This window comes from Ambystoma mexicanum, chromosome 8, assembly GCF_040938575.1.
Source record: "Ambystoma mexicanum isolate Mex_15411 chromosome 8, UKY_AmexF1_1, whole genome shotgun sequence".
Lineage (NCBI taxonomy): Eukaryota > Metazoa > Chordata > Amphibia > Caudata > Ambystomatidae > Ambystoma > Ambystoma mexicanum.
The window spans coordinates 1,732,794,572-1,732,809,276 of NC_090929.1; the positions used below are offsets into that span (position 1 = coordinate 1,732,794,572).

At 49.0% G+C, this 14,705-nt stretch overlaps 1 protein-coding gene across 1 annotated transcript in view; it reads right to left on the minus strand.

The window, feature by feature from the left end:
* LOC138473489 (uncharacterized) overlaps positions 1–14,705 on the minus strand; it is a 226,070-nt gene that overhangs the window by 26,043 nt on the left and 185,322 nt on the right. The window contains 2 exon segments of the mRNA XM_069612131.1: positions 8,311–10,508; positions 11,534–12,192. Coding sequence (XP_069468232.1) covers positions 8,311–10,508; positions 11,534–12,192 — 2,857 coding nt within the window.

The following is a 14,705-nucleotide window of genomic DNA, read 5'->3' on the forward strand; positions in this document are numbered from 1 at the left end:
AGGCAACCTTCTTCATCTTGCCACTCTAAATTCCCGCTCTGCTGTCAAACACTTCTCTGACATCTGCCACCTCCTTGAAGAATTGGACCTTGATGTCCTCAGTCTTACGGAGACACGGTTCACGGCCAGCTCTGTCACGAGCTTTGACATTCTCCTCCCTGATGGCTACAAGATCCTCTCCGCACCCAGATCCACCCGGCCCGGAGGTGGTGTAGCCCTGATCTTTCCTGAGTGGATTCCGGGCACTATCATTCCCACTGATTTACTCCTCTTTCGAATGCCTTGTCTGCAGACTCTCAATCTCTCCTAGCCACTCTCTTACTGTTGCTACTCTCTACCGGCTCCCTGGGCAAATCACCTCTTTTCTCTCTCAGTGGTCCGACCTCGCCTCCTGACTGCTACCACTAAACTCCTCCTCCTTGGTGACCTCAACATCCATATCGATTCCCCCTGTCCCTCATCTCTGCTTTTTCGCGACCTTTGTGATTCCCTCTCCCTCTCTATCCTCCCATCTGGCCCGGCACACTCTGCAGGACACACCCTCGATGTCCTGATCTCTTCTGGCCTACCCCTCTCTATCCCTCTGACCACTCCTCTCTCCGGGAGTGACCACTGCCTTCTCTCCTCCCATCTCTCACTTTCGTCCCCTCAAGCCAAGCTCACCCCAGCACTGCCACCTACCTTCTTGGACATCCGACCTATGAAGCGTGTGTCAGTTGAGGCTTTCGCTGCCACCTTCTCCCCACCCTCTCCTCCTCTGGCTGAATCACACCCAGACACAACCTTTTCCCTTCTCTACTCTTCCATTTCTGAAACTCTTGATGTTCTTGCCCATGTTCTTGTAGGTGTAGGGCGGCTGAGAGGAAATGGAGGGCTTCATGCTCATGCTCTGACAAACTGGCATGTCGCCTGGTCCAAAGGCAATACCGACTCTCTGTCCTCACCAAGAAGCGAGTCCACTTTCAAGCCCGTGTCTCTGCGGCCTCTAACAACTCGGCTGAACTCTTCAAAATCTGCAAGGAGCTTGCCAACCCTGCTGCAGTCTCTTCCCCTCCCCTTACCTCCCAAGCTCTCTGCAACGACCTTGCCTCTCACTTTATCTCAAAAACCAAGGACATCTTGTCCTCCCTCTCCTCCCCTCCCCCTCCTATTCCCCCTGCGCTTACTAACCCTCCCTTAATCACCCCCCTCCCTCCTTCTATTCCTTTCCCCTTTTCTCACCTGTTGAGGTCGCTAGACAAGTCCGATCTATGAAAGCCTCGTCAAAACAGGTTCATCCCTGCTCCTCCAAAACCATCAAGCACCACATTGACATCCTCGCTCCAACCCTTGCCAATTTCTGTAACCATTCCTTTTCCTCAGGATCTTTCTCCTCCCCTCTGAAACACTCCCTTGTGCATCCTCTCCTCAAGAAACCTACAGCTGATCCTTCATGTCCAGCTAACTATCGCCCAATCTCCATTACTCCCTTCCTTGGCAAACTCCTTGAGAAGCTGGCCATCTCTCAGCTTAATCGTCATACTGACTCTGTTGGTCGTCTCCATGACCACCAGTCTGGTTTCAGAGCAGCCAGAAGCACGGAAACTGCTCTCCTGAACATCCGTGAAGATCTACTCTCCAACCTTGACTCTAACATTCCTCTGTTCTCATCCTACTTGATCTCTCTTCTGCCTTTGACACGGTCAACCATACCATCCTGCTCAACCACCTCCGTGAGAACCTGGGTATCACTGATCAGGCTCTTGCCTGGCTGACCTCTTGCCTCTCTGATCGACCCTCCCAGGTCCAACTTGGGTCCTTCCTATCCTCTATCTTCCTCTCTACCTGTGGTGTTCCCCAGGGGTCTAACCTCTCGCCCTGGCTTTTCAACCAATACCTGGCAACTCTCGCCCACTGCATTGCCACACTATGCTCAAATTGCCAGTGCTACGCTGACGACACTCAACTCATTTTCAGGCTGCCCTCGGCCACCTCCTCTCCCTCTCTCATCTCCGACTGCCTAACTGCCATTCAAGTTTGGTGTGCTGCCAATGACCTTTGTCTGAATGCCAGTACGACAGATCCTCCTCATCGGCACTCCTTCCCCATCATTTCCGATCTCTCTCTGGCTGGCCTCGCTTGGCCCTCCTCCTATCCCCACCTGTGAGGCTAAGAACCTCGGGGTCATCTTTCACTCCACACTCTCCTTCTCCACCCACATCTCTGAGGTCTCAAAAAAGTCCAACTTCCTTCTGCACCTCCTCAGAGGTACTCTTCCGTTCCTCTCCTTCCCCCAGAAGCTCACTGTCTCCCAAGCTCTGGTTCTCTCCAAGCGGGACTATTGTAACAGCCTCTTTCTAAATCTTCCTGCCTCTACTCTCCGCCCTCTGCAACTAATCCAGAACAGGACTGCGAGACTTGTCCTCGGCCTCAAGCCCTGGAATTGTATCTCTCCAGCTCTGAAATCTCTCCATTGGCTCCCAGTGGATGCAAGGATTAAATTTAAAACCCTAAGCATTGTCCACAAGGCATTCTGGGGCCTGGGTCCAAAATACCTTCAGCTATCCCTCTGCAAATACCTCTCCTCTCAAGCTCTTCGCTCCTCTACCGCTAACTCCCTCAGGGTCAGTCGTTTTTCAAAGAAACGAGCTGGGGGTAGATCTCCGTCTTCGGCGGGGGCCTCCCTCTGGAACAGCCTCCCGGCCACTCTAAAACTTGAGGAGAACCATCTCAGGTTCCGAAGCACCTAAAGACTTTCCTCTTTGCTTCTGCCTTTGCTCCCCCTCTCCCTTACTGATCTGCTTAATCCTGGCACTGTGCACCTGGCCACCCTCTGTCCCCTGGTACCTGTTCACCTTGCCACCCTTTCTGCACGGCCTTCTGGCCACCCCTTGCACTGGGGACTATATCTGTACCCATACAGTCCCCCAATACCCCTTTTTCTTCTTTCATGCACTTATCAGACTTACCCAGTTCTGCTGGCGTAAGCACATCACTTGCCACGTGTTGGCTGCACTACCCCCATTTATTTCTCCATTATCTATTTTATTTTATTATGTATCTGTCTCCCCTCTGCTCTGCACTCTAAACTCTTCCCCTTCCATGCACTTTTCCACTTTCCCTTTCCCATGCACATGCACGTTCTCAATGTCACTGGGCCTAGTAAGATCGTTGTTCTGTTATCTCCCCTGTATCCCCTCCCTTGCCTTGTTGCGCTCTGAAACACTCGTGTACGAGCGCGTTACAAATAAAATATCATATCATATCATACAACCATTAAGGTACCACATAATAGACTTGCTAAAGTGCTCTCGGCCCACTCTGTGCTGCACTTCTTTGATGCCAAGTGTGCCATAATACTGTATTTTTGCCCACTCTGGGGCCATACGAATTGTGCTAAAAACGGTATCCTGCCCACTCAGGGGCCGTACGAATTGTGCCATAATAGTGTATTTTTGCTCTCTCTGGGGCAGTACGAATTGTGCCATAACAATGTATTTTTGCCGTCTTTGAGCCATACAAATTGTGTCAAAAACTATCTTGCCCACTCTGGGCCATACGTATTGTGCTAAAAACCGTATTTTGCCCACTTTGCCCTGCATTACATTGATGCTCAGGCATACAAAAACAAATTGCATTCTGCCCACACTGGGGCGTACGTGTTGTGCAAAGAAAATTATATCTTGCCCAATCTGAGCCTTGTCCAGTTTGCCTCGTATTATACTGATGCTCATTTGTGCGAGAAAAAAAAGTGTTTTTGCCCTCTCTGCCGTGTACACCCCTACATTCCAATGTATCTGACTACACCACCCCGGCCACCACACATGTCTACACGTTAATACACTCCCCAGACGCCTCCCTCACTTCATCCCCTCATCGCAATAGTTCTCACACTAGCCACACTCCTGCACACAGACCCAGCAGCCACATTGACTACGCCAACAGACACCTCGCCTCATTCTCGCCCTACAAGTTCGTTAGGCCAGCTAACGCTGCCACCATGAGCAAATTCTCCACCCTTCCAGGCTCTCTAAACACACTTAAAAACCAGAAACTCAAGATTCAGAGCACACACTGAGCCCTCACTGCATCCTAGCCTCCCCGACACTATGGCAAGGAGAAATCTTAAACTAGGCTCTCGCACCGAACCCACTTACTCACCCCCCCATCACACCACAGACAAACACACCCATAGCAAGCTAGTGCCACCACACCAGACAACACCTCAGCGTCTCCTCACACAATCCACCTACATCCTCCTAACCCTCTCTACCAAACCTATCTGCATCACCACCTCCTCAGTCACCCCTGCCCTGCACTCCACCAGCTCCCCTCCCCACTCCTCCAACCCTAAAAAAATAGTCCTCCCCATGCCCTCAAATGTGCCCTTATCAACGCCTGATCTCTCCCCGCTCACGCCCTCGAGATTAACGACCTCATCACCACCCTTAACCTAGACCTACTTGCCATCCCGGAAACTTGGCTCCATGAGGCCTCCGGCCCAGCCATCTTGCTCGCTCTTACACAGGGCTACTCCATCCTCCGCCAGGACAGTTGCTCTCATATCCAGGGACGAGCTCCCCATCAGGCTGTGCAATCACACCAAGGAAGGCAACTATCCCTGTCTGCAAACTGCACTATAAACATACATATCATATACAGGCCTCCATATACAGGCCTCCTGGCACAGCCCCCAACTTCCAAGGGCATCTCCTACATGTTCTAAGCAACAATCTAAAACCCTCCACTAAAACCATCCTACTCTGTGATCTCATTCTCAGTCTTGCCGACCCCCAAGGACAAAGCAGCCTCAACCCTTGCCAAGGAACTCAAAGACCTTGGATTCACACGAAAAGTTACTCACTCAACTCAATCCAAAGGCTGCACCCTCGATTGGGTGGCAGACCTCAACTGCTCCTCCACCATTACCACCAACTCAGCTTACCCATGGAAAGACCCTAATCGCATCCAATTCTGGGTCCCCACCAAATTACTCTCCTATGCCCCCCCCAGCTAAGGTCAGAAGCTCCAAAAAAACTCACATCAGACAACCTTTGCCCCCTCCTGGATGTCAAGGAACTGAAAACCCCATTCGCAAATGACCCCAACACACCCGCTGACTTCTATGCTCACACTCTCACCAAAGCCATTGACACCATAGCCTGATTGAAGCTAAAAAAAAGAGAAAGAAAAAGCCATGCATACTAATTCCTGGTTTACGGATGACTTACTAGCCCTCCGCACCAGCAAACGCACTGCTCTAACCAACTGGCAGTCCAACCCCTGTGACTCCACCAATGAAGAATTCAAAAGAATATCAGCGCAATATAAAAAGCTATATTCCAGGCCAAGGCTAACACCTTCAACCTACGGATCTCTAATGCTAACTCCAAATTCTCCATCTTTAAAGATCTCACCACCCCACCCACCAGCCCGATGAAATCAGAAAAGATGAAGCCTGGTGCTCTAGCATAAGGGCAGCACCACTAAACAAAATTACTCTTCTCCAAGACAAAATACAAACACAACGCAAAGCACTAACCAAAGCCGACCGTCATGCCATACCTAGTACCCCCCCACATAAGCCTCCCACCCCTCTCTTCTCCTTCAGAGACGCCTCAGAAACAGAAGTCAGATCTCCTCCAACAACTTAAACCCTCCACGTGTAAAGGAGACATCTGTCCACCCAACATTATCAAAGACTGCGCTGATTCCCTGGCTCCTCTCATCACAGCATTCATTAATGCTTCATTTACCACAGGTACTGTCCCGTCCAGCCTAAAAGAAGCTTTGGTCCGCCCCCTTCTTAAAAAGTCCTCCCTAGACCCCTCATCCGCTAACAACTACCACCCTATGGCCAACATCCCATTCCTCCTTAAAATCCTAGATAAAGCGGCACACAATCAGATCCAACACTTCCTTGAATCCAACACCATCCTAGGTAAAACGCAATCAGGATCCGCAAAAGGCCATGGCACCGAAACCGCCATTCTGGACCCAAAAAAACAAATAACCGAGATATTGGACAAAGGCAAACAAGCCCTTTTATTGCTATTAGACCTGTCAGCCGCATTTGATCTTGTGTATCACAAAATTCTTACCTCTCACCTCACCAATGCAGCTCACTTTTCTAAACAGGCCTCCTCTTTGATAAACTCCTTCCTAGAAGGTAGAGCCATAAAAGTATTCTCAGATCTGGCAAACGCAGCTCCTGCCACTATCTACTGCAGTGTTCCCCAGGGCTCGTGCACTGCACTGACCCTCTACAACCTGTTAACTAAGCCCCTTTTCGACAAACTGGACTCCCTCGGCATAACCTACACCAACTATGCCGAGGATACACAAGTTATCCTCCCTCTCACTGGCTCGTAAGACCAAGACTCTGCAGCCCTTCTCCAAATATATTCCACCATCCAAGCACGGATGGCAAACAATGGACTATGCCTCAATGGAGATAAAACAGAGATTATTCTCTTAGGTCGCAAAGGAACCTTGTCCAAACTTAACCATAAATACGGTAACTTCATCATTGACAATACCACCATCCCCGTCTCCTCCTCAGTGAAGACCCTCGGGATTTATGTAGATTCCACCCTGTCAATGACCCGACAGGTCACTGCCATTGCCTCTGCACACACCACCAAACACTATCACCCAATTCCTTTCCAACCAAAACTGCCTCTCCATTGACCGAGCCACCATTGGAGCTAAACTAGAGTACTGCAACACTCTTCTTGCAGGCACTTCAGCCAAAAACCTCAACTGGCTTCAAACAGTCCAGAATAACGCGCTCAGAGCAGCACTCAATATCCCCAAAAGAGACCACATCGCACAGGCCAGAGGGGCTGCAGAATTACATTTAAGACCCCGACCTTAACACATAAATGCTTTAGCCTCTCGGCCCCCTCCTACCTTTCAGAAACCATTATCAGAGCTACTTCCCTACGTCCCAAGAGTACTCACTACGCCAACCACCTGCGCCTCCAGCCAGTCAGAAGGGCTAAAGCAAGGGGGGGAAATCGGCTTTCCTCATTTAGCACCCAAACTTTGCAACCCCCTGTCAAAACTGGATTCCTCTACCCCTTTCTCCTCCTCACCTGGGTCTTCTTGTATCTCCTCCAACCTTAATGCTTCTGTCTTCTTCCTAGTTCTTACGCTTTCTCCTGACTTCTTCTCCTTTTTCTGACGTAAGTAAGGACGCGCTCCCTCGGTGGCCACCTTGATCTGGGTGTTTTACAGATCTTGGGGAAACCCGAGGAGCACGCCCTTCGTGCTGGGAAAAAGCCCAAAGGCAAAAAACCCTGAGAGACTGTCCGTCTGTAGATGCGGTGAGTGTTTGTTTGAAAGTATCTTTCAATTGTCTTTGGAAACAGTACACAAATTCTCCAACGATTCCTCTGATGGAGTTAATAATAGGTCAAATATAGAAATCAGAGTCCAGTAGTTTCCACAAAAGAAAGAAATAGGTAAGAAAAAGATAACGGGAAAGAAATAGAACAAGGTAAGACTTCCGATACTGTGGACGTCGGTAAAATAAAGAGAAAAGGCTGAGAGAGATAGCCGATGTAGACACGCATAGGGAAATAGCGGCAGACACAAAGGGAGGTAAGCGCTACGTGTATGAACAAAATAGAGAAACAGAACCAACCGCTACCTTACCTTAACCTGAAAACACCCACGTGAGGGAATAAGGGTGAAATACATACAGAGAAGGGAGACAGGGAGAGAATTAGCTCTGAACTGCAAGTCGCCTCTGGAAACGAAACTGGCAGTGAACGTAACGAAGTCGATACAACGCGCTAAGCGCCAGTTTGCATCGTTGTTTATAGTTCCCGGCGGCCATGTTGGAAAAACACTAGACCTTCAACCTGGAACAATCAGAACCATGTTAGTGGTATTTCCACCTATGCATGAATTTCCAGGGCTGGTGCATGACAGTATGCCCCCTTCTATACCTGCTTCCTCCAGGCTTCCCCGGATTCCGTCGGTGGAACTGTTGAACCAGTCGAGGGGCATGTACATGTGATCTGGGTTCCCATGTTCTTTCAGCAATCGGATATCCCTTCCAATGTATCAGGTATTGAAGAGTTCCCCTTCTATAACGAGAATCAACCAACCTGGCCACTTCATACTCTTTTGGTTCTTCGGGAGGGGAAGTAATCGGGCTTCTTCTTGTCCTCTTGTAAGGATCGTCCTTATGAGCCTTTAGAAGAGAGGAATGAAATACCGGATGGATTCTTCTTAAGGCGCTGGGTAGTTGTAACTTGAATGCAACTGGATTGATCCTGGATAGAATACGATATGGACCTATAAATCTAGCTGCAAATTTACCCATATGGATCCAACGAGGTAAATACCGAGTAGAGAGCCAGACTCGATCTCCTGGTTTCCATAATGGATTGGGGCTTCTTTTGGTGTCGGCTGACACCTTGTACTTCCTCCTACTGTCTTCCAATGCTCGCAATGCTTCTTTGTGTGAGACCCTGAGATCCATTAACATCTCTTCAATGGCTGGTGTGGATATCTTAGATCTTGGAGCTATGATTTCTGGTAAGTGATGAGGATGGTACCCGTAGGTACATTTGAAGGGACTCATCTTGATAGCTGTATGATAAGTGTTATTATAGGCAAATTCTGCCATGGGTAGCAAAGAAGCCCAGTTGTCTTGCTCTCTATTGCAATAGCAACGAAGGTACTGTTCTAAATTGGCGTTCAGTCTCTCCGTCTGTCCGTTTGATTGAGGATGATACCCCGAGGAGAGAGCTCGTTGAACTCCAAGTTGATGACAAAGGGAGTCCCAAAATTTTGAGGTAAATTGGGTTCCTCTGTCCGAAATTATGGTTCGGGGTAAGCCGTGTAGTCTTATAACCTCCTTGAGGAATATGGTAGCCGTTTCGGAGGCAGAGGGTACTCCTTGTAACGCTACAAAGTGGGCTAGCTTTGTGTAAGAATCAATCGTTACCAAAATTGCTGTTTTACCATTTGAAGTTGGTAGCTCTACTACAAAATCCATCGAAAGGTCTTCCCAAGGACGTGTCGGTGCCTTGGCTTGATGTAAGAGTCCTAATGGTCTTTGACGAGGGGTCTTATTGATAGCACAGATGGGGCAAGTAGAAACATAGGAGGTGATATCTTTTCGCATAGATGGCCACCAAAAACTTCTGGATATCAGTTCATAAGTTGCCTTTTCCCCCTTATGTCCTGCCAAGGGTAGATCATGACAAAAGTGGATGGCTTGGTTCTGAAGAGTTGAGGTGGGTAGAAATAGTGCAGACTGGCGAAACCATAATCCGTCAATGTCTTGCAATTGATAGGTTTCTCTTACTTCTTGTGTGAATTCTTCCAATCCACTATGAACTTCTTGTAGAAAAAGATTTGCAATCATATAAAAATGATGCTTCGGTAGGATTCTTTCCCTCTGTAATTCTGGCTTCTCATTCTCCCAGCTTCGGGATAATGCGTCCGCAACACTGTTCTGAGATCCAGGGATGTAGGTGATTTGGAAGTCGAAATTAGAAAAGTAATATGCCCAGCGAGCATGTCTCGAATTTCTACACTCCATCTGTTGGAGTACCTTCAAGTTTCTATGATCTGTGCGGATCGTGAACTGTTGCGCTGCCCCTTGCAAAAGGTGTCTCCATTCTTGACAGGCAGCTCGCATAGCTAATAGCTCTCTCTCGAGCACAGAATAATTCCTTTCGCTTCCCGTCAAGGTGCGGGAGTAGTAGGCTATGGGGTGTTCTTCCCCTTCTTGATTCTCCTGTAATAATACTGCCCCCAAGGCACCTCCGGAGGCGTCTGTCTCCAGGACAAATGGTTTAGTCTGATCAGGTTGTAACAAAACTGGAGCAGAAGTGAAGCGTTTCTTGAGGTTCTTGAATGCCTCCTGTGCTTCTGTATCCCAGTGAAAAACTACTCCCTTTTTAAGGAGTGAGGTTAAGGGCAAAACCAGGTCTGAAAAATTAGGAATAAACCGACGATAAAAATTTGCCAGACCAAGGAAGCGTTGTATTTCCTTAACAGAAGAAGGATCTGGCCATCGGTCTATTGCCCGGATCTTGTTAGGATCCATTCGTACCCCATTGGCTGCCAAAATAAAACCGAGGTATGAGACTTCGGAAGCGTCGAAGACGCACTTCTCTGGTTTAGCAAAGAGGTGATTCTCTAGTAGTCTCTGTAGAACCCTATTAACCTGAATTCGATGTTCTTCCAAGGATGGTGAGAAGATCAGTATATCATCCAGATATACTACTACAGATGTATATAGAAGATCTGCAAAGATCTTGTCCACAAATCTCTGAAATATCGCCGGGGCGTTCACTAAACCAAATGGCATCACGCAGTATTCGAATAACCCCATTGGTGTTCTGAATGCAGTCTTCCACTCATCCCCTCTTTTAATCCTTAACAAATGGTAGGCCCCTCTTAGGTCGATCTTGGTGAAAACTCTGGAATTCCGGACAGCTTCGAGAATATCTCGGATAAGGGGCATTGGGTATCTGTCACGGATAGTCAGGCTATTTAAACCCCTGTAATCGATACATGGGCGTAACTCCTTTGAGTCCTTTTTAGATATAAAGAACAATGATGCTCCTCCTGAAGACCTTGATGGTCGGATCAGTCCGTTCTCCAAGTTGGTATCTAAATACTATTTCAGAGTAGCCTTTTCTGCTAAGGACAAAGGGTACATCCGTCCAAATGGAAGAGAGACCTCCTCCTTGAGGTCTATGCTACAATCTTCTTTTCGGTGAGGTGGGAGGAGTCTAGGGTTTATATCTTCAAACACCTTAGAAAAAGTCTGGTACTGTACGGGGATAGAGGAAACAGAAATGTGGGATAGTCCTTTGGAAATGCTAGCTTGGACTTCAACCTGGAGTCCCTTCATGCAATGTTCTCCGCAGTAATCAGAATCAAAGCTGAGTTTGTTAGCTGTCCAATCTATTGTGGGGTTATGACGTCGTAACCAGGAGATACCTAGTATCAGAGGGAAATGTGCCGCTCTGATGACATCAAAGCTAAGGTTCTCCGTGTGGTGTCCCATTCCCAATGAGATAGGAACCGTTTCCATCGTAATAACTCCGGAAGATAAAGGACGTCCATCTACACCTTCAACTGGGAGAGGGGTTGTCTTCTTTTGGAGTGGAATTTGGTTTTCTTGGGCCCAGTTGACATCAATGAAATTTCCCGCAGCTCCACAATCTAGCATGGCTAGTACAGGGATATTCTGTTTCAAGTTGTAGGAAAACAAGACCTGAAATACCATTAAACGGTTGTCTTCTATTCCTTCCTGACTGAATCTGGTAAGATTGCAAGGGTGTGAGCCGTTGTCCCCACGATCTCCCTTGCATAGACCTGGGGTCTGTCGTTTCCCTGTCTTCTGGAGGGAATTTCAGAACAGTCCTTGAGGCTGTGTCTAGAGGATCCACAGTACATACAGAGGTTCAGTTCTTGTCTTCTCTTCCTTTCAATCCTGGTTAAGGGTCCTCTGGTAGATCCTATCTGCATCGGTTCCTCTAGGGTTGGACGTTCTCTTCTTCCTTGTGGAGGACTATACCTTTGGACATAGCCTCTTCCTCTCCTTCTCTCCAAACGTCGCTCTTGGATCCGAAATTCGATCTGGAGGGAGAGGGTAACTAGTTCACGAAAGCTGTTGGGACGAGCTACGCGGGCCAATTCGTCCTTCATTTCTTCGTTCAATCCCCTTCTGAAGATTGTTTGTTGCGCTGTATCTGGCCAACCAGCAGATACTGCTAGACTCTGGAATTGCGCAATGTAAGCTTGAAGGTCCTGATTTCCCTGCCTTACATCGAGGAAAGCTTCGTATTTGGTATACTGGACCTCCGGACGTTCAAAACGGTCTTTGAAGCCCTGTATGAATACAGCATAATCATTAACCAAAGGATCCTGGTTAGTGACCAGGGGGGTCGCCCAGGCCAGAGCACTACCCGCTAAGTTAGCAATGATAAATCCTATCCGAGCCCTTTCAGACTCAAAAGCTCTAGGTCTGAAGGAAAAATATACTGCACAGGCATCTAGGAACTCCTTTATTGTCTTGGGGTTTCCTTCATATTTACCATATGAGAATGGCATAGGTGGTAGATCATCTCTACTCTCTGTTCTAGCTGCAGCCTGTTGACGAAGTAGAAGGTTCTCAGCATGTAGGGTTTGCATCTCCACTCTGAGTCCTTGTATGGCGTTGCACATCTCCTGTATCTGTTCCGGAGACGCCATAGGTTTGATTGGGCGTTGTATACTGTCAAAACTGGATTCCTCTACCCCTTTCTCCTCCTCACCTGGGTCTTCTTGTATCTCCTCCAACCTTAATGCTTCTGTCTTCTTCCTAGTTCTTACGCTTTCTCCTGACTTCTTCTCCTTTTTCTGACGTAAGTAAGGACGCGCTCCCTCGGTGGCCACCTTGATCTGGGTGTTTTACAGATCTTGGGGAAACCCGAGGAGCACGCCCTTCGTGCTGGGAAAAAGCCCAAAGGCAAAAAACCCTGAGAGACTGTCCGTCTGTAGATGCGGTGAGTGTTTGTTTGAAAGTATCTTTCAATTGTCTTTGGAAACAGTACACAAATTCTCCAACGATTCCTCTGATGGAGTTAATAATAGGTCAAATATAGAAATCAGAGTCCAGTAGTTTCCACAAAAGAAAGAAATAGGTAAGAAAAAGATAACGGGAAAGAAATAGAACAAGGTAAGACTTCCGATACTGTGGACGTCGGTAAAATAAAGAGAAAAGGCTGAGAGAGATAGCCGATGTAGACACGCATAGGGAAATAGCGGCAGACACAAAGGGAGGTAAGCGCTACGTGTATGAACAAAATAGAGAAACAGAACCAACCGCTACCTTACCTTAACCTGAAAACACCCACGTGAGGGAATAAGGGTGAAATACATACAGAGAAGGGAGACAGGGAGAGAATTAGCTCTGAACTGCAAGTCGCCTCTGGAAACGAAACTGGCAGTGAACGTAACGAAGTCGATACAACGCGCTAAGCGCCAGTTTGCATCGTTGTTTATAGTTCCCGGCGGCCATGTTGGAAAAACACTAGACCTTCAACCTGGAACAATCAGAACCATGTTAGTGGTATTTCCACCTATGCATGAATTTCCAGGGCTGGTGCATGACACCCCCTGCCCAACACTCCCCGAGCTGAGACATCCCTCACTGCTTTCCACAAAGGCCTCAGAACCAACCTATTCAACTAACACTCCCCCCATTCCTACTGAATTCTGCATCTCCTATGTATTGCCTGTAACTATGTATATCCAAACACCCTGCCATGAAATTTACTATCCTTGTTTCTGTAACCAGTTATGTGCACCTGTACCAGCACCACAATGCTTCAGGGCTGCTGTGTGCTATATAAATGTTAATAAACAAATAAAACTCTCCAGTCGACAACAAAGCGCCCGTCTGCTTGTCAGTTCAATACAGGCATCCCTACCCAACTTCACATTGGCTAAACGCACGCACGCATTCTAAACTCCTCTGATCAGTTTTCCCAAACCTTGGATATCGGTCCCCGAGGACCTTCACCTACAGCGCTTTGAAACCACACCAATGGGAAAAGGCGCTATGCACATGAAATCACAGGGAAGGAGCTGTGCATCTCACCCTCCTCTCCCGCCCCTCCTCATATGCACAGCAGAAAGGCTGGAAGGGAAGGAGCCGTGCATCCCACCCCTCCCCTCCTCATATCACAGCAGAAAGGCTGGAAGGGAAGGAGCCATGCATCCCACCCCTCCCCTCCTGCCCCTCCTCATATCACAGCAGAAAGGCTGGAAGGGAAGGAGCTGTGCATCCCACCCCTCCCCTCCCGCCCCTCCTCATATCACAGCAGAAAGGCTGGAAGGGAAGGAGCCATGCATCCCACCCCTCCCCTCCCGCCCCTCCTCATATCACGGCTGGAAGGGAAGGAGCTGTGCATCCCACCCCTCCCCTCCCGCCCCTCCTGATATCACAGCAGAAAGTCTGGAAGGGAAGGGGCCGTGTATCCCACCCCTCCCCTCCCCCCTCCTCATATCACAGCAGAAAAGCTGGAAGGGAAGGAGCTGTGCATCCCACCCCTCCTGCCCCTCCTCATATCACAGCAGAAAGGCTGGAAGGGAAGGAGCCGTGCACCCCACCCCAGCCCTCCCGCCCCTTCTCATATCACAGCAGAAAGGCTGGAAGGGAATGAGCCATGCATCCCACCCCTGCTGCCCCTCCCCCCTCCTGATATCACAGCAGAAAGGCTGGAAGGGAAGGAGCTGTGCATCCCACCCCTCCCCCCTCCTCATATCACAGCAGAAAGTCTGGAAGGGAAGGGGCCGTGTATCCCACCCCTCCCCTCCCCCCTCCTCATCACAGCAGAAAAGCTGGAAGGGAAGGAGCAGTGCATCCCACTCCACCCCTCCCCTCCTCATATCACAGCAGAAAGGCTGGAAGGGAAGGAGCCGTGCATCCCACCCCTCCTGCCCCTCCCCCCCTCCTGATATCACAGCAGAAAGGCTGGAAGGGAAGGAGCCGTGCATCCCACCCCTCCTGCCCCTCCTCCCCTCCTGACATCACAGCAGAAAGGCTGGAAGGGAAGGAGCCGTGCATCCCACCCCTCCTGCCCCTCCTCCCCTCCTCATCTCACAGCAGAAAGGCTGGAAGGGAAGGAGCCGTGCATCCCACCCCTCCTGCTCCTCCCCCCCTTCTCATCTCACAGCAGAAAGGCTGGAAGGGAAGGAGCCAT